This window comes from Drosophila suzukii, chromosome 2R (assembly GCF_043229965.1).
Source record: "Drosophila suzukii chromosome 2R, CBGP_Dsuzu_IsoJpt1.0, whole genome shotgun sequence".
Taxonomy (NCBI): Eukaryota; Metazoa; Arthropoda; class Insecta; order Diptera; family Drosophilidae; genus Drosophila; species Drosophila suzukii.
This window is the reverse complement of record NC_092081.1, coordinates 21,137,533-21,160,699: the sequence shown is the minus strand read 5'-3', so window position 1 is coordinate 21,160,699 and position 23,167 is coordinate 21,137,533. Positions and strand designations below refer to the sequence as shown.

The 23,167-nt window shown below is 41.6% G+C and overlaps 5 protein-coding genes across 6 annotated transcripts; 3 read left to right on the top strand and 2 right to left on the bottom strand.

Moving 5' to 3' along the window:
• Positions 1–358: 358 nt before the first annotated feature.
• Positions 359–2,537, bottom strand: Nach (nach). The gene is made up of 6 exons (XM_017072801.4): positions 2,007–2,537; positions 1,652–1,942; positions 1,145–1,593; positions 966–1,092; positions 806–909; positions 359–750 (listed from the first exon to the last, which is right to left on the bottom strand). The coding sequence occupies exons 1-6, from the start codon at positions 2,366–2,368 to the stop codon at positions 533–535; spliced, it is 1,551 nt and encodes a 516-aa protein (XP_016928290.2). The 5' UTR covers positions 2,369–2,537; the 3' UTR covers positions 359–532.
• Positions 2,538–2,649: 112 nt separating this feature from the next.
• Positions 2,650–15,349, bottom strand: Picot (putative inorganic phosphate cotransporter protein picot). Of its 2 annotated transcripts, XM_017074620.4 has the most exons (6): positions 15,195–15,349; positions 11,128–11,728; positions 4,602–4,774; positions 3,974–4,537; positions 3,376–3,906; positions 2,650–3,316 (listed from the first exon to the last, which is right to left on the bottom strand). In XM_017074620.4, exons 2-6 carry the CDS (start codon positions 11,189–11,191, stop codon positions 3,101–3,103), a joined length of 1,548 nt encoding a protein of 515 aa, XP_016930109.2. In that variant the 5' UTR covers positions 11,192–11,728; positions 15,195–15,349; the 3' UTR covers positions 2,650–3,100. The 2 variants fall into 2 exon arrangements, with proteins under 2 accessions (XP_016930109.2, XP_016930108.2); XM_017074619.4 differs by lacking the exons at positions 11,128–11,728; positions 15,195–15,349 and adding an exon at positions 6,236–6,596.
• A 3,139-nt stretch (positions 15,350–18,488) lies between these two features.
• On the top strand, positions 18,489–19,829 carry LOC108008767 (cilia- and flagella-associated protein 161). The gene is made up of 4 exons (XM_017072664.4): positions 18,489–18,704; positions 18,760–19,275; positions 19,333–19,437; positions 19,495–19,829. Exons 1-4 carry the CDS (start codon positions 18,609–18,611, stop codon positions 19,702–19,704), a joined length of 927 nt encoding a protein of 308 aa, XP_016928153.1. The 5' UTR covers positions 18,489–18,608; the 3' UTR covers positions 19,705–19,829.
• Positions 19,830–20,190: 361 nt separating this feature from the next.
• On the top strand, positions 20,191–21,058 carry LOC108008758 (trypsin-1). The gene has a single exon (XM_017072656.3). It carries the CDS (start codon positions 20,227–20,229, stop codon positions 20,998–21,000), a length of 774 nt encoding a protein of 257 aa, XP_016928145.2. The 5' UTR covers positions 20,191–20,226; the 3' UTR covers positions 21,001–21,058.
• An 847-nt stretch (positions 21,059–21,905) lies between these two features.
• On the top strand, positions 21,906–22,712 carry LOC108008246 (uncharacterized). The gene has a single exon (XM_017072037.2). It carries the CDS (start codon positions 21,906–21,908, stop codon positions 22,710–22,712), a length of 807 nt encoding a protein of 268 aa, XP_016927526.2.
• Positions 22,713–23,167: the final 455 nt, after the last annotated feature.

Sequence of the window (23,167 nt, the reverse complement as noted above, 5' to 3'; positions counted from 1 at the left end):
ATACCCCACGGTCAATCTTATCGCGATTTGGCATTGCTTGGGTCCGATTTACGACCAGCAGATGGTCGTCCCCGATTGGGGGCAGATTTACAATGGACATCGGTTGACCTATGGCAATAAGCGATAGGAGAGTAGATATTTGCAAGTCGCGAGTATCTTGGCTTTTCCTGAAGATCATGAGGCACAAAGATTAGATTCGCCAGAACTTAAGACACCCCTTCGAGTTCTCGATTTGTTATCCAATCCTTAATATATAACACACCTTGGTTTTTTGATTAATTGACTTGATTATTTTTAAATGACATAGTAGTCTAAGCAAGATTTAATATATTTATTAATTTATAAAGTGTAGGCTATAAGAAAAAAAAAGGAATCAGGAAAGAGTTATAACCCTACAACTTAATTAGCAGACATTTAAGCAAAACCTTTAAAGAGAGTATAAATAAGTTCGTTCACGCTCCATATTCAGCTTGACGTCGATTTTATTGCTCTAATTTATGGCAATATTTTTCATATTCTGCAGTGGTGCTGATTACGATTTGTGAATTATGAAAACTGATTTGCTGGGTTTACTGTGAGTGTCATTCACTTTGGGCCATGCGAACTTTCGCCTATTATGAAGGATCTTGTTGCGTGCTTCACATTCCATTTTATAGTTCTTGCGTAGGATTACTGAAAAGTAATAGATAATCTCCACCACCGAGAGCATGCTCATGCCCACAAAAAGACTAAAGGCACTGCCCAGGTTAGCTAGAAAATAGCTAGGCTAGTTAAACATTTTAGGTAATTTTTTTATACAACTTACAAACCAAAGTAACCATATTGGAAAGCAGGTCACGTCGTAGGCGGCGATAGCTAAAGGAATTTATATAGACATGCAGTACACCATCGTTTTTGGCTAAACCCGAGCTGGAATGGGAGTTCTTCAATAGAATAGTGTCTCCCTAAATTATTTTAAATATTACTAGAAGTTATCCGCCATGGGCATGTTCAGTTGCAGGGGAAATTTGGATAACTGGACATCATAATCAATGTGCTCACAGGCAAGAGGACAATAACACTGGGTGCGCCTGTTCCTTGTGATTATATTAGCTGAAAGAAAAGTTCTGAATTCTTAAAGTTACTCATCTAACCCATAACTTACCAAAATTATCCATCAGACAAGGAATATCTCTAAAGGTACATATCCTATCTGAAGTGCGATTTAAGTCAAAAAAGTATGTGTAACAGCCGCAAAACTTGGGCATATTGGTGACCCTACAATTTATCTCGCAGTTGGGATACACATATTCCGGGAAATATCGCAGTGGAAACTCATTTGGAAAAACGCAATTTCTCTCCTCAATGGCTAAGGCCTTGACAGCATCCGAACAAATGGTTTCCTGGGGTCTGAGGGCAATAAAAGTTTCCGTGTTGAAGGCTATAAATTTGGAAGCAGCATGCGCACTGGGAAAGGCATCTACTTCGTGGATCATCAGCCTTACGCCATAGGAATACGATTGTATTGGATCGTAGCTGTCGTCTTTATACCTTAAAATCACCGACAGACCATATCTTTGACTGCCAATAGCTCGCTTGGCGGTGAAGTTGAGGCTATTCAAAAAATAATCCATTAAAGATAGGTACTATTTAAATTACTAGTTTTACAAACCCCTTCTGACGTAAATTAAATGAACAGCAGTGGCTGGAAAAAGTCTTGGATAATTGAAATAACTTATAACAGTCCAATATATCGCCATTAAATCTGCAGCGATACAGAATTTCATCGCAATCCCAGCGTACGTGTTCCACAAATTGTTGGATTGTGAGATTGTTCAGGAAGAGCAAGGTCTCCATATCTTCAATGTCCTGAGAAGAATACCGTTCATCATCGAACATAAAACCATAGAAAATGTGAAGTTTTCGAAGAATGCCTGCTAGATCCGTTTCTTGAGGGAGTTGTCTGTTAAAATATATTACTACACATCATAAATCCGAATATTTCCTTAAGAATACTGTCCACTTACAGGGTACGTATAAAAGCTTTCGACTTTTGCATGTTATAAAGAACATCTGGACAAATTGTGACCGGTGGAAAGTAGAGATTATTAACGGGCGTGTTATCACTTTCCACATTCATTCGCGTGGGGTTGCTGCGATAGTCCATGTAGAAGGTGTGCGCCATAACAACAGCGCAGATGAACATCACCAGCGAAATCAGCAGCCACACGAAGTGCACTATTCTATTGGTGTCCTCATCGCGGGTGTATTTCAGTCCATGGATACTGCTGGTGGCACAGAAGTCACACCAAGTGCGTCGTAGAGATCCCACAAATGGGGATACTTTCAGATCCACTTGGTCCGATTTCAGCTCCTCTTCGTGACCCATTTGAACTCCAACTAATGGCCCTTGCTTTTGTGAGGCATTTAAATACCAGACAGGAGAGATGGATTCACTTGATATCCTGACAAGTGCTTATTATTAACGAATTAGACTTTAAGGGTGAGGCTCTCACCCCAGATAGACAAAATATTAAAGTAAGGATAAGTATGTTGGTTTGGAGTTACTTGTCCTGAAACGTAACCCTTTTTTAGGCATTTAAAAAGAATTCATAGCACTTGAAATTTGCTCTTAGATATACCCCCTCCCTAATTTTCATAAATTCTCACTTGTTGGTCTTTTCTTAAACTAATAGTTTTTAATGGTTTTCATACATTTGGTTGCTTGCTTAACAATGTTCGCTTGAGCGGATCATTTAATTTCAGAACAAATCAGTGAGAGAACTAAACTCTGTCACTATCACAATAAGATAAGAAAGTAACGCATTTGCAATGGTAGACCTCGATTTCCCTAACTAAAGTTGACGATTTGTGCTCGATTTGGTGTGGGTTCGTTTTGAGTTCCCAATTCATTTACAATGGGAAGTCTACTGTCTTTTTCTTTTAGCGGTGTATGTATATGCAGGTATAGGAATAGATCAAAGGCTAACTATTAATATTAACAACTTTTGGCTTAACAAATAGGTAACTAAAAGAAGGACTAATCTACGCGTTTCGTATGGTGTACGGATTAATGTTAATGACGGTCGACTACGGCTAATACTACGGCCTGTTTGGAGTCCTAAGAGCTGGAGATGGCCTGTGGCGCCGTGCTGCCGTTGCTCAGCCTTTGCGGGGTGGTGGTGCTGGTCGTCTGGAGAGCCGGCTTCTGCTCGTCGTCCTCGGGGTTGTCCCAGTACTGACGCTCGCCGGAGCCGAAGATGTTGTAGAAGGTGCCGCAGATGATGTACACAAAGGCGGCGATGAAGAACACGATCTGCCACTGACCCATCATGGGCTGTAAGGAAAATATGTGTTTAAGTAAGGAGCCAAATTCGAAGTGGTATAGGTTCTTACCTTGCTGGGATCGGAGATGAGATGGCCCGCAGCAATGGGCGCCAGGAGACCCGCCAAATTGGCCGAGCAGTTTGTGATGGACATCAAAAAGCCGGCGAAGCGCGGGGTGAGGTCCAAGTGGTTGATCTTGAAGCCGGAGTAGATGCCTCCATTCAGGCCCACTCCAATGGTGAGGATGGCCAGGGTCAGAGCCCGATCGCAGCCCGTGTAAGAGGCGGCGATCAGGGCGATGCCAGGACCGTACTGGCCAATACTGTTGATCATCTTCCTGGTGGCCGTGTGCGTGAATCTCTTCGAGCTGATCATCCAATCGGCGACCACCGAGATGAACATGGAGAAGAGCCACATGGCCAGGTAGGGCAGGGAACTGAGCAGACCGTTCGACTTCAGGGAGAAGCGGAGCACCTGCTTCATGTAGGTGGGCAGTTCGGTCATCAGAGTCTCATAGCCGTAGTTGTGACCCATGTGGGCGAACAGAATGGCGTAAAAGGGAAGCGACTTCAAAATGGCCTTGAAAGGAATGGGCGGGCTCTAAAAAAGGGTAGAGAAAAGGTTAGTATCTCCTTTTAATTACTTTTTTACAAATTAAAGAACCCACCTTGACCACATCAGATCCCCAGAGGGCGTCATTAATGTACTTCTTCTCGCGCTCATCAATAGTGGGATGCGAAGAGGGATCCTCATGCACGAAGATCAGGAAGGCGATGGACCAAACGGTTCCCACAATTCCAAATACATAGAAGATCGAAGGCCAGCCGCCATCGAAACCGTACTCAGCCAGCAAACCGGAAAGTGGCATCGAAATAATGGTTCCAAACTGAGCACCCGCATAGACGGCAGCTCCCATTCGGGATCTCTCGTTGGGGGGAATCCACTTGGCCAACATGGCGTGGGTGCAGGGCACAATGGGACCCTCGCCCAGACCCTGGATGAAGCGCACGGCACACAGACCCCAGACTCCTCCTCGGCGGGCAGCCACCGGAACCAGGAAGGCGAACACCGAGTTGATCAGCATGCCGTAGCCCAGGAAGCGCAGGGAGCCGTACTTCTTGGCCAGGATGCCAAAGGGAATCTGGGTGATCACGTAGCCGTAGAAAAAGGAGGACAGGATGTAGCCCTGCAGAGCTGAGCTCCACACAAACTCGCCGTCCTGGGAATCGTCCTGGAAAAGGAGATATCATTTATTACTAATTTATCAGATACGGATCATTGTTAGGGATACTTACAATGGGAATATCCCGATCCCCGCACTCATCATCGAACACCTCTTCACCAGTCTTAATGGCCGTGTGATTGACCATGGCCACAATGGCCACCGACATATTGGTGCGCATCACATACGCATTGGCCATGCCCAGGAAAAGCATAAAGGTCACAAAGTAGCGGGTGGCAAAGCATCCTAGAAAATAATACAAAATTTACAAAGAGAATTAGTAAAATATCTCAGTAGAAAGAGCAAAATTAAGAGTCTAAATATACCTCTGAGAGACTAAGAAAACTGATTTATCTGGCTAAATCAGTGAATGCGTCAGTGAGCAATAAGCATGCACAAAATAATTTATCTACGCCAAGAGGAAGTCTTGTCAACAACTATTAATGTTAGCCATCCAATTAAATGTTTCGGAAATGCAGAAATAACCCAAATCTTTAGAGGCTATAACCGAGATATGAAGATGTAATCTTGTCTGGGGTTTGCTTAGCTCAAGGCTTGTTGCTCGGAATAGAGATAAGAACCTCGACGGGTTTGCCGAATGAATCATGGGCGTTAGAAAACCCTACCAAGTGGCTGCTCTAATAATTTATAAATTCCCATTAAACACTATTATTATCGGTTTAAAAATAAGCATTCCTCGTATGGCGATAACCAACTGATTTCTTCTTAAATTTCACAATTGCCGCTCGTATTTTTACCCCACCCTTCATTTATTCGATTTTATTGCCCCAGAGTCATATTCCGAGATCGCGTTTTGTTATTACGATGAAGGCAATTGTTCACGGTTGGGGGAGGGTGAGGGTTTGTAATTTTTAGTGCCGTTTGTGTCATTTGTCAAACGTGAATCGCCGGCATTTCCAGCAATTTTCACGGCCGTGGAACACGTGAGTTTACCCAGAATTCACAAGTTCAGTACAGTTGTGCTTAATTTCTGGGGTTTGGGGCTGGGTTTGGGCTGGGGTCTTTATAGCTTAATTAGTAGGTGACGCATGGAAAGTTCAAGGCTGCCAGCTGAAATAATTGAGGCCATTTACTTTCAAAACTAATGAACTTTGGCCACCTTTAGTAAATCAAAAACTGTGCGATAAGCTTTTTCTGTTCAATAACCCGACGGATTCATTGGAATTTAGTTGCCCAGAATTTTCGAAACAAAAAAACTATGACATAAACAATAGCTCGAAAACGGCAAAATTGCTGAATCAAATTTAATTTTAAAAATATTGTTGTTCGCTCGCCGTTTCATTTCGCTCACGCAGCATTTAATCGCGCGATTTGCTCGCTTTTTGCTCTGGTTTTCCCTCATTTTCCACCAACGTCTCGTGTTGCACAATCGCCGAGTTTGCTTTCGTTGGCAGCAATCTGGCGATGGGGAGAAGCACGTGTAAGTCGCGCGAAATCAGTCCAAGGGGAAGAAACCTGTCTACGGGGTGTGAAGAACACTGCCTAACAACAGAACAGCAGAATGCTTGCCATGATATTACGCATACGCAGGGTGGTTCAAAGAAAAGGGAAAGGTGTGGGAAAAATATGGAAAATTGCTTATAGCGATCAATAGGGTACACCCAATGTGTGCTTTTGGAATAATAAATATTTATAGATCATATAAAAAATGAATTTATAAAACTCAGATCTTATGGTAAAGCTTACTCTGCGGCTGCTCCTCCAGGGATTCGTTAAGATTCCTCTGGTTCCACACCAGAACGTGGCCATCGCGATGGCGGTGATTCAGACTGCTGCGTCGGAAGGGCATGGTGCACCAAAACGAAACTACCCCTAACTTAGCTAAATTCGGTATTTTCTAGTTCGGTTTGTACTCGAGTTCAAGACTTTTTGCGCACACGCTTAAACCATTTCATTGTCTATCTGTCGACTTGGCCGGCTGGAGACCGAAACATATCGCGGGCTGGGTAAGAACTCCGAGTTTTGGTAAGAACTAGCGATAATAATGTGTTCTGCCACCGACGTTGAACGGTCAACTGAGTGGGTACTTTTCGCTCCCGTCCGTTGGCTATGGCCTTTTCTACTGAGCGCCAACTGTTGCGCCGCCTTCATTTATAAACTGCTGTGGGGCTGTGGGTATGGTGTATGAACACATGAGTACATCTGCGGCTATTGGGTTCGGTTATAGAACGAGTGAACGACTGTACGAATACGTATGGTTCTGCGCCGGCGTCGCTCTCGCCGCCGCTACGTGATTACATCAGTTTTAGTGTTCAGATTTCGACTAATTAAGTGAGGCGATGGAAAGTTCTCCCCTGCATAATGCATCATTTCGGACCCGGCGATTGATGTCAATTGATAGAGTGAACTTTTCAGTCGGACCAAAGTCAAAGACATCGGTCGAACCACCTACGTACAGTATATATGTCTAATTATATCGGATGTACGTAAGCATGGTACACACTCACATCTCGTGACTTTCGGCACATGGAAGACGAAGTACACGCGCTGCCTAAAATATGCACAGCTAAGTGATTATGGTAACATCGGGTGATCGTTGGGTTGTTTAAGAAATGACTAAATATTTTTTGGTTTCATCTTAGATTTCTTAAGATGACTGGTTTTCTAATTTTGAACAGAGATTTTCATTTGCAAATTATGATCTTTGAACTACCTTAACCACCCCTAACAAAAGCAAACGCTACATACATACATGTATAAAGACCCAGGATGAAGTCATAGAAATGCGACGCCGCTAAATGGAGGCGCCCCCACGAGGTGCACAATATATTCTGGGCAATTACTGGTCACGCCAAGATGTATACCCTATTTTAATTGCTTTGACAAGTCGTTGCTAATTTTGGCATAGGCCGAAAGCCAAAACAAAACCATTCAAAATGCGCCCTATTGTTTAGATTTTATCATTATTTATCTTTCCAACAAACCGCAGAGCGAGACCAAAGCTGAAACTGTAAAAATATCTACAGTCACGCTTGAATCGCCCAAGTGATTGTTTATATATAGAGTGTGTGAGCGGACCGCTCTGAAAGTCGCCGCCGGCTGAGACGGACACGTGTTTGTCGCCTGCCTCTCCTCACAAGTTTAAATTGCCAATCCAATACGATCGCAACGACTTGGAAATGATCTATTATGAAACCTTGATATTAAGACGGATTTTTAATCCTAAAGAGGAGGCTTAAAACAAGATAATATAATGCATATCTAATGTAATACATATTTGTATCATGGTATATTAGGAGAAACAGTTGTTCAAATCACACGAAAAGCTCATAATATAATTATCAGCTTCCTATTATATAATTTCTAACCTTTCATGGCGCTACGAATTCAACAAGTCTATAAACCCAAAATATTCGCCAACAACCCCCTCCACTACCCTCTTAATTATGATTCCTTTTGTGTTAATTGTGGTTTGCCGACATTGAGCGTGTCTGTCGAGCTCTCGTGACAGAAAAGAGAAGCCATTCACACTGTCTAGCTTGATGTATACCATATTCTAATTATTTAAGTGTATGTAGGGTGTATTTTTGGCAAATCCCCTAATGGAATTCTTTATGGTTAGGCCATGGTACAGTTGTGCGCGGCCAAAGCAATTAAGTGATTTTTCATTTTGTCTGCCAACTATTGCGTTCTGTTTTGTTTCCACAAGAGGATTGATTATAATTATATTAATAACTATTTATGGGTATTTGAAAGGGGTAACTATTTTACATTTACTCTACATGAAGTCTACAAGCTTTCGTTACGTTTTTACTGCATGCTTTTGGGGTGAGCTTTGCTGCGTAACGTAACGCATTGTTACGTAATTAAGACGAGTTACTGGGATTTCTTGGAAATTTCTGCTTTCTTCTCCCATTAAGTTGCAAGTGAATAATTGTGTGAGAACATTCTGGGGAATTCTGGGTATACAATAACCCTCGAACCACAATAATAAGCCACAATTGTCGTTTATTTGGCATTCAACTTAAGCATAAACAACGAGTATTTGTCGCGTTTGAGAGTTCCTGGTATTGGGTATCTTGAAAGGTGCAAAAGAGTAGCGCCAATATTTGCGGCCATAAAGAGGCGGCTTTGTTTTCCCAGAAGGTCAGACTGAAGTCAGCAGGAGATTATTTGCCCAACTTTATCAGATAGATCCGATTCAGCCAGTAACAACGGTGGCATTGGGTTAATTGCTCAGTAATTTCTATTTCGGTTTCCCTTTTGCAGGTAAAAACGTAGATAGCACTGTCTGAATGAATGCTCTGGCTATTTTCGTGGTTATTGTAATCTTTAAATATAGTAACATGCACACTCAAGAGATGAGATGAGTAATTTGTATGCCACTCACTGTCGCAAAAAAAACAAATTTAATGCTATTCTGCGAAAAAGTCGCAAAAGTCACGATCTTAAAAAATGAGGAATTTCTCAACTGTCCAAACTGAAAAGTTTATAGTGTTTGCCATCCCGCTTGCTCCCATTAAAATTTAAACCTACTTTGTAAAAGCAATTTTTCAATTTAGCAAGTTGCGCTGAGATGGGTTGCAAATCCGATTACGACAATGCCCCGAGACGTCAACGCCAACAATACTATATATATACTATACATGTATATCCACTAGATATATATCATCCCATGGAAATATAGAACGGATATGGGGCTCCAGTCGAGCGCATCGCTGAACAGGTCGCCTATTGTTAAATTACTGGGGGGTTTTTATTCATGCCACCCACCTCCACATACGAATCCAAACTGCGGGGGCGTTGCCTGGGAAATTGAATAGATAATTTATTCACGGTGGCATCCAATTAACGGATGGCATGTCGCAAGATGACAAAACCAGAGGGCCAACGATTCAAGTGTCAATATCAGGGCCAAAAGCCAGCCACTCGGCAATCTGCCAGACCGAAAATCGCTCTCATTTCGCCATTCTCGACACGAAAAGCTAACATAGCTCTGTAATGGCTAATGAAAGTAAAAAGCGAAAACATCTCGTCGGAATTCCAAGGGAAATGCATTTCCCCCACTGACCTTAACCGCGAATCGAGTTTCGTCGTTGCCTTGCAGAGTTCATTTGCTCAGTTATAAACACGTACTATATTTGCCATTTATAGCTCTGTTTTTTGCCAGATTGTTTTTTGGTATTTGCCGGTTAACCGGTTTCACTCGGTTGAATCTACGCTACTGGGCACCAAAAAGGTAAACCGGGAACTCAAACAAACTGTGTCAAGTGTCGAGCAGACGACTTCTGGGAAAAATATATTAAGGAAGCAAAGACTACGTAAACAAACCACTTGATTTGTCAGCAAATGGGATAATAATAGGCAAATTAGGCAACTTGTTGACTCAACTGTATTACTACGCACACAAAATATTAATAAAAGCTTTGAGCCTAATTAAAATGTATGGTTAAGACTGGAAACAAAAATATTATCATCTATTTATGGAAACAATAAACTTGGTGGAATATTTTTTCAAACGTTTGAACTGGGTTAGGTTATAATAATTTCAAATAAAAAAAATCAAACAAAACTTAATTTTAATTATCTCATTTTCATAATAAAACATATCGCATGTCATCACAAAATATGAAAACCAATTTCCCTCGCCAACTGCAAAGTGTGTGTCACACGTTAATTTTGAATTTGGCTCACGCATTGGCGACTCTTGTCATTAATGGATTTTATTTTTATCCTCATTTTCGTTGCATAACAAATAACTTCCGTTTAGCGGCAACCTTCTCATCCATTTTCGGGCGGATTTCGCTTATTTAAATCAAGTAGATTGCCGGAGAAGCCCATTCAATCGACTTCAAGTGTAATTTTTGAGTTTAACGATTGCGAAATAACTGGGCGAGAACGTGAGTTACGTTTTGTGTTCAGGTTGTGTTCTGCTCGACCAATTTGCTTAGTATTTCGAGCAACTGATAAATATAATTTATATGGCTCAGCGATTGGGACACATATCCGAGTGGATTGTCATGTGCGATAAATGGGCAATTAGCCGGCAAACTGAAATCACAGACTGGGAGTATGCATCATATGGATTACAAACCTAGCGGGTAATTGTTCGAAGAAAAGAAAGCAAAGGCGCATATGCATATTACTTGGATGACCGATTATTATTATGGGAGGATAATTACTTCCTAAAGTGGGTTTTCAAGGGAATAAGTTCCAAGGGGTTATAACTGGGGGTGTGCTACTTTATGGGAGAAGTTACATTCTACTTATTAATGAACAAATTTTTTTCCATAAGATCTTCTACGTTTTAAAAACATAGATATCTTTATGGGACCAGGTGTTTGTTTCCATATTTAGATTTACATCTTTAGTGTACCTTTATATTTGTTTTATCTTATTAGCCTTTGTATTTATGGTGTTTTTGTCACTTTCCTATCAGACCTTTAATAATTGGCAAGCAAAGAGTGTTATGACAATTAAGACCTATCTCAGCCGTAAGTGTAATGACAATTGTGAATTATCTCGGCTATAATTGGCAAACATTACACCGTTTTACTGTGCCACTTTGGCACGCTCCCACTCTCTTCCTTCCGTTTTATAATATAAGATATAAGTGATATCTCTTAAAGAAAACTCACCCAATGCTGGCTTCTCGAGATCCTTCTCGGTGCTCCCACAAATGGCCTCCTTTGACGCGGACATCTTGTTAATGGTTGTGATGAGCAGGCTTTATGGCTTTAAGGGCTTTGTTTGGGTTAAACACGGAGTGTTAAAACAAATTGATTACGACGCTACAGGTGGCGCGTTGTAATATCACAATACAACACAATTCTGCATACAATGCAGAAAAACAAACTTCGTCGGGGGTGTATATTTGCAGTTTAACTCCGGGAATTTTCCCCACCGATATGGTTTTCTTATTTGCCCGATTCTTCTGCGGCTTTCTTCTGGTTTCTTCGGACCTCTTCACTCGCGATCTGCTGTCGCCGACAGCTTGAATTGTTCTGATTGACAGACAGTGGGTAGCGGGCCTTAAATAAGCCCCGATTCAGGTTCGGACTGGAAGTGGGACTGGGTCCCAAGTGAGACGTCTGTTGTCTGCTGTTTGCACGATTTATTCGCTGTTTACCCTCGCTCTTCTGGGATGCGGATCCCTTCACTTCTCCAGCAGTTTCGCCGCAGATCTCGGAACTCAGATCTCGAAACTCGTATCACAGATCGGCAGATCAAGCTGTTAATCTGAAAGCAGAGAGCGGTAAACAAATTAGTCTGATAAATTTAGCAGGCTATCGGCTTCAATTGGTTGGGCAAACGCCAAGTGTCGTCGAATGCGAAAATGTCCACCGTCATCCCGAGACGAGATTGGCATTTGATTTAGAGATCTCACGAGTCAGTCGCCCTACGCACGTTTTCCCAGTTAACAGCGACTGGCGATCAAATATTTGACACTGTGATTTGGCAAATATCATATCATATATAGCCCGTACCGATCTGGGGTACAGTTTGTCACCCGATTTTAATTTTTAGCCAGTTCTGTGCGGAGACCTTGGCTGCTTTTTTCATATGTGGCACTGCAAGGCTAGTTTAATATTTGCATTTATATCGCACACTTGCAATGTAATTAACCTTATAGCTCTACTTATCTCGTTCGGAGCTGATCCACTCACATATTGACAATTTCGGCTCCCTGATGATGTAATGTGTTTGTTACTTTTACGTTTCTGTTTTTTTTGGGTTTTCAAGACAATGTTTCCCTTTTGAGGGAACAGGTTACGCGGTTTTGCGCGGCATATTTCCAGGTAAATTGATTATAACAGCGCTTTGATTCTACATGTATTTAAGTTTAAAAAGCCGCAGTCAATATAACAAAAACACAGTTGCGCACTTGAGTTTTTGTGTGAGTCGAATTTCAATTGTTGCCGAATTGTTTGCACGTCAGAGCAGCCCAAAAAATGTTTTTGGAAAGTTTCCTCAGCCGGCTGAGAAACCTGCTCTGTAGATTTGTTTGCGCAAATTTCTTAGAAATTTGGCCCACACAATACCTTAATTGGGCTGTTTTGAATGCCAAAGTCTGTCGAAGACAAAAAAATGAGTATAAACATGTCAAGTGGGCACCCCACTAATTACAACAGAAATGCTTAACAAAATCTCCATAAGTTAGATTTCTTAGAAGAGATAAGCTTGCTTTAGTTTGGTTCGATAAACGGGAATAGAACACTTTATTTAAATACAATGATATGAAATATGCACATTTTATTTGCATTATTACTGCATCACTCTTTATCAGTCCTAATAGATTTATGATTGCTTCTATTGTGTAAGCAATGACCTGATGCAATGCTGAGATTTTCAGTATTTGATATACGTTATCTGTTTATTAGCCAGGAATCAAAAATAGAAACGTGATCTCTATGGTTACTCAATAAGATCACTAGGTAGGGTAGCGGAGATCTCATGTTTCCTTTGCCGTATTTCTGTCATAAATATTGATCAATTTAAACAATTAGCAATCTGACATTTGGGTAAACATTTGGGCTATCAAACTTTGACGGGATGATTTCGCATTTTACGGCCGCTAAACAACCGCAGATCGCTGAAAGTAGTCGATAGCGATGGTTGTCGTACTCCTGGCACGGATCTCACTGCTTTTTATGACCCAGGTATTACATAATCCATTAAAAATTCAAATTAATTTAATGCGGTTATAGTATAAATAGGAAAAAGTCCCCCAAGGGTCTAGGGATTTCCAGCACACGCCTCTGAAACTATATATATAATGACATAAATGTAAACTACAATTTTTTATGGCTCATTGTTAATTGCGCTGCAACTGCTAGTTGACTATAGTTTATAGCTGCATTTTGTTGGCATTAAAAGTGCATTAGTAAATATTAATAAAAGCCCGAAATTTATGGACGGCCACAAAGCCATATTTAATGCAATGAAGGGGCTAACAAAAATTTATGAAGCTAATCGCTATCGCTAACGCCCCTTAATCGTATTGAAAAGCACGCCGGGGCGCTAAAGAATTCGCTGAAGTGGCGGGAATTTCGGCCAGATAAGTTGGCCAATAAAGAGAAGCTGGCAAAGCCCAATATGGCCAATAGAATACTTTTTAACACTCCTGGGTGCTTATAAATTCCCAGTCAGACAGATTTATTGGTAGATTGCCGCTCGAGTTCTTCTCCAAATTCAGCGAATAGGTTGCCATGAGGTTGACTGCGGCCGTAAATCAAACACGCTTATCTAACAGCACTCATCGAGTGGGGGGGACCTCTCATAGATTGCACGGCAATACGAACTCCGGACCCCGAAACCAGATACTTCCTCTTGCTGGCGAAACACGTGCTAATTACACTTGATTCACCCTTTTTTCGGCTGACTGAGATGCGGCCGTAAAGCAACTCAAGACGTCTGGCATCATATTGCCTTAATTATGTCATAATTGGACCTTATCGCTGGTCCATAAACCAGCCATCGTCGCTTATATGAGGGATCCGTGACAAGGTAATGGCAAATTTTCCACCCGAGCTTCACTTTCAACGACCGCAGATTGGCAGATTGGCATTTTAATGGGGATGGGTTCCCCTTAATTAATGTTAATGCTATTCGCTATTTGTTCCAATTGCTGGCAGCATTTCCACACCATTTCCAGTTGCAACTCGGTTTTCATTTCCACGGGCTGCCTGCATTCAGCTTTTCAAGTTCAAGTTCAGGCCCGAGACTCAACCTCAACTCAAACTCACATTCGATGCGGACGAGTGGCTGTGCACTCGGAAAAAATTTGGAATACAAATAGTCTGATATATAATTGATTAATTGCAGATATTGTCTGTGGTGAACCATTTTTTAGTAAACAAATTTGGGATTTGTAAACAATAAACAGGTTATAATTTGGATACGATTTTTGTTTTGCTTCTAACTGGTCATTAAAATATTTATATAATATGATATCAAACTTCTAGATATACCATATTTAAAAACACATCTGCTGATTGGCCAAACACACTAAAATGTCTGTGTTATTTGCAGTGCAGCTGGTTTTATCAGATCTTAACATTGTTTTCGCTGTTCTCGAGCAGTGGGAAACTGTTTGGATCAGCGGACTTGGGGGTTTCAAGAGGTATGTCTCTTGGCCGGGCTTATCTGCTTATCGGCGCACATTTTCGCACTTGAGCTGGCTATCGAATGGGGATTCGAAATGAAAGTAAATAGGGCTTGTAATCGCATTAATCACCCAGCCACTTGTCTGCTTGGAAGTGAATGGTATGGTTACACAAAATCATACTAAATTTGTGATCGTAAATCATTCACTTAAATCGAGTTCCTTGACAATAAGCAGCAGTACTTTTGTTCAACTCGTTTACTTTGCCTTTGTTAATGTTTAATTTTTTTTTTACGAGACAGAGGTTTTAAAACATATTTTTAAATTTTGTGGATGTAATTGGCTGGTGGTTTTAATCAGAAACTCACTCACCTCCCGCCGAACGCAGGCACACGCGCAAACGCACTGAGAAAACAACTTTTCAAAAATACGAATCAGCTGTTTCGACTTCTCCGTTCTCAATAGGGTTTCTACACTCTTTATCGCAGTGGTTCCAATTAACTGGATCTCAGCGAATTTGCGGACAAAAACAAAGGTGGGGATGGGGATTTGACGGCACAGCGGAATTCTATCAACTTAAAGTCTACAAATACCACTCACATTGATGGACTGGCGCCGGGTTTTCTCGTATGGCGAATTCTCCACGCACAACCGATGGAAAAACTTTCTTTTGGGGCTTTCAACTCGCTCTGCTCGCCACGAGCGTTGCCACTGTAATGACTTACTACCTCGGCTAATTGAACGTTTTTATAATTCTGTTTCTGTTTTTGCTCGCCGAGCGGCAAAGTCGACTGCGGCAGCGACGCCGGCGTTAGGAAACACGAAGTGCTCGGTTTGATTCACCGGCCGAGCTTCATTTGCCTGATAAATACCTGTTCGCCAGGTGATAATGCCCCATTGTGATAATAAAATAGCGTTATAAACCCCCGGTAAATGGTACAATGAGGCTGCCTTTCGAGGATCTCACTCCCACTTTCGGATTTCTGACCCTGCGAATCGATTTCGAGCAACCGGTTGGGGAGAGCGACTGCGGTTACTACAGGCCTCTCTATAGAGAATACACTCCACTCACTACCGCGAATCGTGTGCTGCTCACGTGAGCACACTCGCACTTTCTGACAAATTATTAAACTAATCTCTCGCCCGCATGAGAGGCACATGGCGATGGGCGAAAGAGACTTTTACGATATTGACAAATTGACAAGCCCCATAAGGAGATTTATAGCGGGAACTTTAAAGACCCGGTATTGACGTCAGGAAAAGGTTATAGGCATAGGAGAAATGATACAATGATACAGAGAAACAGCTTTAAAAATGTTAGTTTGTATAAAAGACTGCGTTCCTAAAACACAAAAAAATATTGTTCAATAGATATAGGAATATATATATAGAATTGTTAAAGATTATATAAACTTTGAGTTAAAGAAACTTATATCAGACTTTTTTCGTTGGTTTTCTTTTGATCAAATGCCATTAAGGCTCTTTTAATCTTGTATTCCAACTAGGTGACTGTACTAATCCGTAGTACAGCTGGTTTTTCTCCTAGTGCACAAATTCCATTCTTCATAAACCGTCTGTGGTCAGCGATAAGACTAAGGCCAGTTCTGTTCTCCAGGTAGCCAATACCAACTGATTTCGGGTCTATAAAGAGTCGTAAAACACAATCTTGACCAGCAGTAGCCAGGTTCGGTTTATAGTGCATATTGTCCAGGCCCATGAATGGACGATCAACTTTAGCCGCTGAAAACTCAGTCACATGATTTCGGATTGTGGTTAGCGGATTAGCCCGAGAACCGACTCAGTATACCCTTTAAGAGATCTCTTATCGCCGGGGCTATAAGTATGACAGCCTCAAGTGCAACTCAATTGCCCATGCCAAATCATATTTAACTGATCCGTTTCAGTCCCTAGAACCCGTATTATCTTGTCATTAATTGTATTTCGCAACTCGAGATAGGACGGAACGTGTTTTAGTGACGGAATCGGGGGATCGATCAAGATATTCCAGCGCCACATACCATCTGCTAAGCGTTTTGGGGCCTGGCGTTTGACGCATTTAATGCGGTTTTGAATTCTCATCTTTTTTTTACAAGATAACGAACCGCGTTTTGTGGAGTGCAAACATTTAGGAAATAGATTGTCTATACTCAGGTGCAAAACAAAATAAATGTATTTTTATTGATGAAATTCCAAGTGATTTTCCATTGCATCAAAAACTGAGTCAACAAGTTGAAGAGTTTGGTACTCAAGGAATTATAGCATCACTAGTTAAAATTTAATTACATTTTACTTGCAATAATATTACTATCTTATCACAATTATAAGTCTAGACAATTAAAAAATACAATTCTATTAAAAACCATTATAAATTGAGTTGTTCTCTGAATAAGAGTTTTGAATTACCGTAACATATAGTCACAAATCCTTATGACTGATAAGAAGGGTTATTTATTTTTCGCATATTTATTAAGTCGTTAAATCTGTTGGAAAGTGGTAAGAGCTTCTAAAATATGGACGTACTCTAAATATTTATGAAAATTCTATATTTACCTAAAAAGTAAGAGTGTGTTTGATTTACTATTTCTTATGTAACAACTTGCTAATCTCAGACTATCCATATCACTGAGGTAAAAATAAGTATTATCTTTATTCCTCAAGCGGAACGTTGGAGCTAAGACTGGCTGAAAATAAGTTTATTAGATTAGTGTTACACCTGTTCCACTTATTTTTGCGGTACAAAGTACTGCCATTTGACAAACTTTCGAGACACCGATTCTTCGTTTACTAAAAGTGTAAACTTTATAATTGGAAGTGGGCTATATGTTCCTAACAACGCCATGCTCCAAGTCCTTGTAATGTGAAATAAATTCTATAAGGTCATGGTGTTCATCCCGATGCAAAGAAGTCTGTAAGTACCAGTCTCTGGATGTCCTTCATGAATCCTGTTTCCTTGGAAACCAGCTAAATTCTTTGGCTCCAAATAGGCAAGGTTGTATATTACACCTACATGTTTTTTTGCAACCTACTAATGGACATAATAAATTCTGGTGCAAAACAAAATAAAATAAATCAGTGTCAAGCTGAACATTGGATGTCTCGATTAGAAGGCCTGCCCTGTAGCGGAGGTAAATACAGCCATAAAACTTGGAGCCCCGGCGACAATATAGCATATAGCCCCCATCGAGTGGCTAGATAAGAAACGTGCCGCAAATCGGCCGAGCTGCTCGCTGTTCACGTTCACGTGATGTGCACGTCGATCCATTTGGCCAGGTGCACCTACCCACTGGCAGGTAAATCAGTAAATCAGCAACAGGTAAACCGCTAACAGCCCACCGACATAGGCGATAATGAATAACGAGCACAATTAAGAGCAGGCGATGTGCTAAGCGTTGATACAAAGTGCTTATCTTGTCTCCGATATTTGGCCCAGACGTTCCGGGGGATTTGCTAATGATCATGGGGCGTCGGCCATATATGTCCGTTCCAGCATTCCCGACTTCTCAGCGTCAAGAATCCGACACAAATGGACTTAGCAGAGTTGAACTACTGCAAACAGGGCCAATCATCGCTGTTTGAGTTGGCCCAGAGCAGCAAATAGATAACTTGGTGCCTGGAAATGTGTGCCAGAGCAAAATATTGAATCTGACATTACTCATACGCCATGTGGGACATTAACAGCAGTACGCCAATGCTGATTACATTTTCCACGGATGCCTAAAGGTAGGCTTTTGTTTCCAAATGTGGTGAAATTGTTGGAAAGAAGGTGGGGATAAAAACAAGTGTTATCTTTCAATAGGCAAATAAATCTGTTAATAAAACGCATCGTCATTTAAGTAATTAACGTTCCTATTTAACCTATCTAGTAACCATTTAGTTTCATATCATTCTCAGCCCAAAATTAATATCAACACTATTATTAAGTAACTCCACACCGAATACTTAGCTAAAACCAAAACTAAGTTATTAATTTTCAGTTGAAAGTTATTTCCCTTTGGCCTCTATTATACATAAACAATGCCTTGCAGAGTCGGTGATATGGATTCTATATCCGCTCGTTTTCAGCCTAGTGTCAGGATAGGAAATTGGGTGGAAGAAAATTGCCTAGAGGAGGTAGAGTATAAAATATAAATAATTGGTAAGTAATATTTGACCTCCCATTTTATAGGACAAAATAGTAAACTTCAAGAAACAACGAGATCGAGGCGAACTTCTGGTGGAAAAAGCTCGCACTTTGTATGATAATTTCCACAAGGAGGTCGTCTTGGCTGCCCCCAAGCAGACCATTATATTCGGGGCCATTGTGCAACTCATGCCCATCTACATGAACATCAGTGATATGGACACCTCCGATCTGAATGCCGCCTTGTCGGTGGTTATCAATGAGAAGGTTGTGCGCAAAAGTCAGTCAATCAACGAGGATTGCGAGCTAACGGTGGCGCCCTCAAAAAGACCCTGTGTGCGAAACTCCTTCAAGATAGTCAGTGGAGATGGTCGGGATCGCACTGGGGAGAACATTAAGTACGGTCAGCGATTCCAGCTGCAGTGCATGGCCTCAGAACAGGATCCCATCGTCCTGTACAGTGGGCCCAAGCGGTGCAATCTGCAGCAGGGCGTCAATGCCACCTACTTGTCCCACAAGAACGGGGAGCTTAACCTTAACTTGGGACTTGTGCATCGCAGCGTGAGTGGGTTCTTTACTTGTGGAACGATTAGGAAATCACCTAATCCTCTAATTTAGAAAATCAACTGTCCCGACAACGATATACCCTTGGCCTACACGAACTGGTTCTGCAGACACGTTGATCCAAAACAGCGTTTTGAAAGCGAAGGAGAAGATATACCTGTAACTCCAATTCAAATTTATCTAATAATTTTAATTATTTAATATTTATAACCATAGAGCAATACCCCCTTGGTGATTGTGCACGGAACTACAAATCGAAATCTGGCTGCCGAAAATGTTTTAATACAAACTCTTTTTGGACCGGAGTTCCTGGTATCCGTACAGAACTATCGCAATATCTATAAGCACGAGATCTGGAAGAACGTTTGGATGATCAGCAATGGACATCAGACTGGATCGAAATCTTCAAATTCCTCGTCTCACTGAGTTCTGAAAGCTGTAAAGGCCCACGAAATTACATATTCCTAAAAAACCAGGCCCAGCAATTATGTGGTGTGTGAACTTGATTTTTAGGCGGCAAAAATTTAAATTTCGCACATAAACTTTGACGAGTTGAGCCCCTGCTGTTTGACCTAGATAGAAATTGGCATTTGGCGGGTTAATTTAAAGAGAAAAAACTGGGACGGTACTTAAGATAATTGGTAAGTGCGTATTACACATTGAAATGGCTTGTAATGTATCAGTGCAGAATCAAGATGAATATATAATTACTTAACTAAATTAAAATAGTTTAATTATCTACTATAACATATTGTTTTTGACCTTACCAAAATTAATAAAGTAAGCTAACAATCAAACAAATGACCCCCCATCTAGTTCCCCACTTATCGGGGGTTCTTCGCACCCAAAAGTGTGCCGTTCGGGTGATAAAACCACTCGATCGTAACACCATTCTAGACCTATAAATAGAGAACGACTGAACCACAGACAACACACTCAACCTTTGCGATGTCTTCGGTTAACAATCTAGTAAAGCTTTCGATCCTTCTGTTTGCCGTGACTTTTGTTCTCGGCGATATGGATGCGTCGGAGGAGTCGCGGATTATCGGAGGTCAGTTTGCTGCTCCAGGACAATTTCCTCATCAGGTTTCACTGCAACTGAATGGGCGCCACCATTGTGGTGGTTCCCTGATCTCGGAGACGATGATCGTGACAGCTGCCCACTGCACCAAGGGTCAGAATCCGGGACAGATGAAGGCCATTGTGGGAACCAACGATCTGGCTGCCGGCAACGGTCAGACCTTCAACATTGCCCAGTTCATCATCCATCCGCAGTACAATCCGCAGAGCCAGGACTTTGATATGTCGCTGATCAGGCTGAGCAGCCCGGTTCCCATGGGAGGAGCTGTGAAGACCATCCAACTGGCGGATTCGGACTCAAATTACGAGGCCGATACGATGGCCATGATCAGCGGCTTCGGCGCCATCAATCAGAACCTGCAGCTACCCAACCGCCTTAAGTTCGCCCAGGTGCAGTTGTGGAGCCGCGACTACTGCAACTCACAGAACATCCCCGGCCTCACGGATCGCATGGTGTGCGCAGGACATCCGAGTGGCCAAGTCAGTTCCTGCCAGGGCGACTCCGGTGGACCCCTGACCGTCGATGGAAAGCTCTTCGGGGTGGTGTCCTGGGGATTCGGTTGTGGGGCCAAGGGACGTCCGGCAATGTACACCTATGTGGGCGCCCTGAGGTCCTGGATCAAACAGAACGCCAATGTGTAAATGGAATAGGCAAGACACCCACTAATCGACTTAAATAAAAACCAAAGCAGCATTACAACTCGGTGTTTTATATAACTATATAATATATTTGTGAACAGGAATTAATTTCAGCAGTCAGGACTATCTTTCAGCCATCTAAGAAGCAAGAAAGGAAGCTAACTTCGGCAAGTTAAAGTAGTTATACCCATGCAGTTTTAACTATATCACGCATTTTAAATCATATGTATGTAACAGAAACCTTACAGACAGATGAACATTGCTAGATCGACTGGTCTAGTGAAGCTGATCAAGAATATATGTACTCTATAGGGTCGAAAATATCTTCTTCATCGAGTCGTCAGAAATATCCGGATTAGGCGAAAGACGTCATACTGCCGATAAGGTTTTGTTGATCGCTCTGGTAGGTCCATTTGAAAACTCGGTCACCCATGCTTGTAACATAAATATTACTACACTGTGGAAGAATTTCTTCTTTCTCTCTCCTATATTTCCGGTGGCTGGGTCTGCCCCATAACACAGATGAAGCTAAAGACATGTACTATGTTTTTTCTATAAGTAAGAAACATACTATTTTAATAGTAATTAAACTAAGCCCATTGGTAAATTTTACTTAACAAAAGTAATCGTTGGAGGCATTTCATCTGAACTTAAATTTTATTTAAAATGTTTTTTTTCCTAGGGTGGGACAGAATTCGTCATCTCATCATGAAGAAATGGGTGCATAAAAAACACAAATTGTATATAAATTGTTTACGTTTGGAAGAACCAGAACTTGGCTGCTATCAATACTCGTATAAGAGCTTTCTAAGAGTTAGGTATACGTTCTCTCCTAACACCCGAAAAAATGGGTACATAAAAAACACATTTGCAGTTTGACAAAGCTCAGTGAGACGGAGAACAGCGACATGGAGAGTCAAAAAATTGAAAACACCAGTGCGGATGACACAGCCACCTCGGCTGACTCAACGCCGGCGTTGAATTTGCTGTGTCCTATATGCAACGAATTCTACCGCGCAAGTGACCAAGTTTGTGGCATCAGCACGTGCGGCCATGTCTTCCACAAATACTGCCTGGGCCGCTGGCTAAACAGATCCCTTACCTGCCCCCAATGCCGCACATGCTGCCACAAACACCTTGTCTTCAGGCTTCACCTAAACTTTACCGCAGCTGCGGAGAACAAGGGGGATGAAAAGCCTTCCGAAACAAAGTTCTATAAAATGGATGAACATTTCAAGTGGGTGCCCATGAACCTGGATGAGGATAGCAACACTGAGGATTCGTATGTGCCCCCGGAGGGAGCCCTCCAGAGCGGAGTCAACGAGAATGGGAATGCCTCGTATGTGGCACGAGCCTATTTCAACAACGATCGCCTCCCAGCTCATTTTGTGCCCAAGGAGAAGGTGGCCTATGGAGGGTGGAACGGCGAAGTCTATACTTTTACCGATGGTGTGGAGTTGCTGGTGCTCAAGGACTGTGACTACGAGTGGGTGGATGGTCAAGATGGTTCCTATCCGGAGGACGCGCTGCCCACGGGCTACTCGCATTGGGGCGAGGTCACCTACACGGGACGCGCTGAGTTGAAGGGCATCATGCAGCTGGGAAAGGTTCATCCCTCCTACAAGAAAATATTCATACCACACTGTGGTAGGGAAATCGGCATCAGATCTTACGAGGTCCTGGTGCTCACTCCACGCAAGCAGCCAGATCAATGATAATATGGACTTTTTTTCTATGTTATATGTAAAGCTACGGTCAAAACAATAGAACTTTGTGTATTCTTAAAATCCAAAATGATAATGTGATAATTGTGAATCTTTATCTTGTATTGAGGATACTACATAACAATTCTTAATCTAATACATAATATTTTTGTTTTGTTATATTCTCTTTTACTATGGGGTACAGCATTAATTAAAGATTTCAGAATTTCAATATATTTAATTTTCAAATTGGACGGCCCTTCACCGCGAGTCTATCGGAAACTTCATATACTCTGTTTAAATTTTTTGAATCAAGGCGCCAAAATGTAAGTTATATTTTTCCCAATCTGGTAACACTCTTCTTTCACTTGTTCTTCTTTCTCTTTTAAAATATGGTTTGGGTCACAGCTACTCTACATTGTACATTTAATTTTACAGATTACATTATTTTACATCAGTCCGCTGGG

What these genes read in the sequence shown, in the direction of transcription:
- Nach (XM_017072801.4), bottom strand. Translation starts at nt 2,368, where the DNA reads ATGGGTCACGAAGAGGAGCTGAAATCGGACCAAGTGGATCTGAAAGTA. An exon ending in AAAGCTTTTATACGTACCCT is followed by an intron (nt 1,943 to 2,006) that starts GTAAGTGGACAG and finishes ATATTTTAACAG; the next exon opens with ACAACTCCCTCAAGAAACGG. An exon ending in TTGTCTGATGGATAATTTTG is followed by an intron (nt 1,093 to 1,144) that starts GTAAGTTATGGG and finishes CTTTTCTTTCAG; the next exon opens with CTAATATAATCACAAGGAAC.
- Picot (XM_017074619.4), bottom strand. Translation starts at nt 6,338, where the DNA reads ATGCCCTTCCGACGCAGCAGTCTGAATCACCGCCATCGCGATGGCCAC. An exon ending in GGGATCGGGATATTCCCATT is followed by an intron (nt 4,538 to 4,601) that starts GTAAGTATCCCT and finishes CTCCTTTTCCAG; the next exon opens with GACGATTCCCAGGACGGCGA. An exon ending in TCATCTCCGATCCCAGCAAG is followed by an intron (nt 3,317 to 3,375) that starts GTAAGAACCTAT and finishes TTTTCCTTACAG; the next exon opens with CCCATGATGGGTCAGTGGCA.
- LOC108008767 (XM_017072664.4), top strand. Translation starts at nt 18,609, where the DNA reads ATGCCTTGCAGAGTCGGTGATATGGATTCTATATCCGCTCGTTTTCAG. An exon ending in AAGAAAATTGCCTAGAGGAG is followed by an intron (nt 18,705 to 18,759) that starts GTAGAGTATAAA and finishes CCCATTTTATAG; the next exon opens with GACAAAATAGTAAACTTCAA. An exon ending in GCGAAGGAGAAGATATACCT is followed by an intron (nt 19,438 to 19,494) that starts GTAACTCCAATT and finishes TTATAACCATAG; the next exon opens with AGCAATACCCCCTTGGTGAT.
- LOC108008758 (XM_017072656.3), top strand. Translation starts at nt 20,227, where the DNA reads ATGTCTTCGGTTAACAATCTAGTAAAGCTTTCGATCCTTCTGTTTGCC.
- LOC108008246 (XM_017072037.2), top strand. Translation starts at nt 21,906, where the DNA reads ATGGAGAGTCAAAAAATTGAAAACACCAGTGCGGATGACACAGCCACC.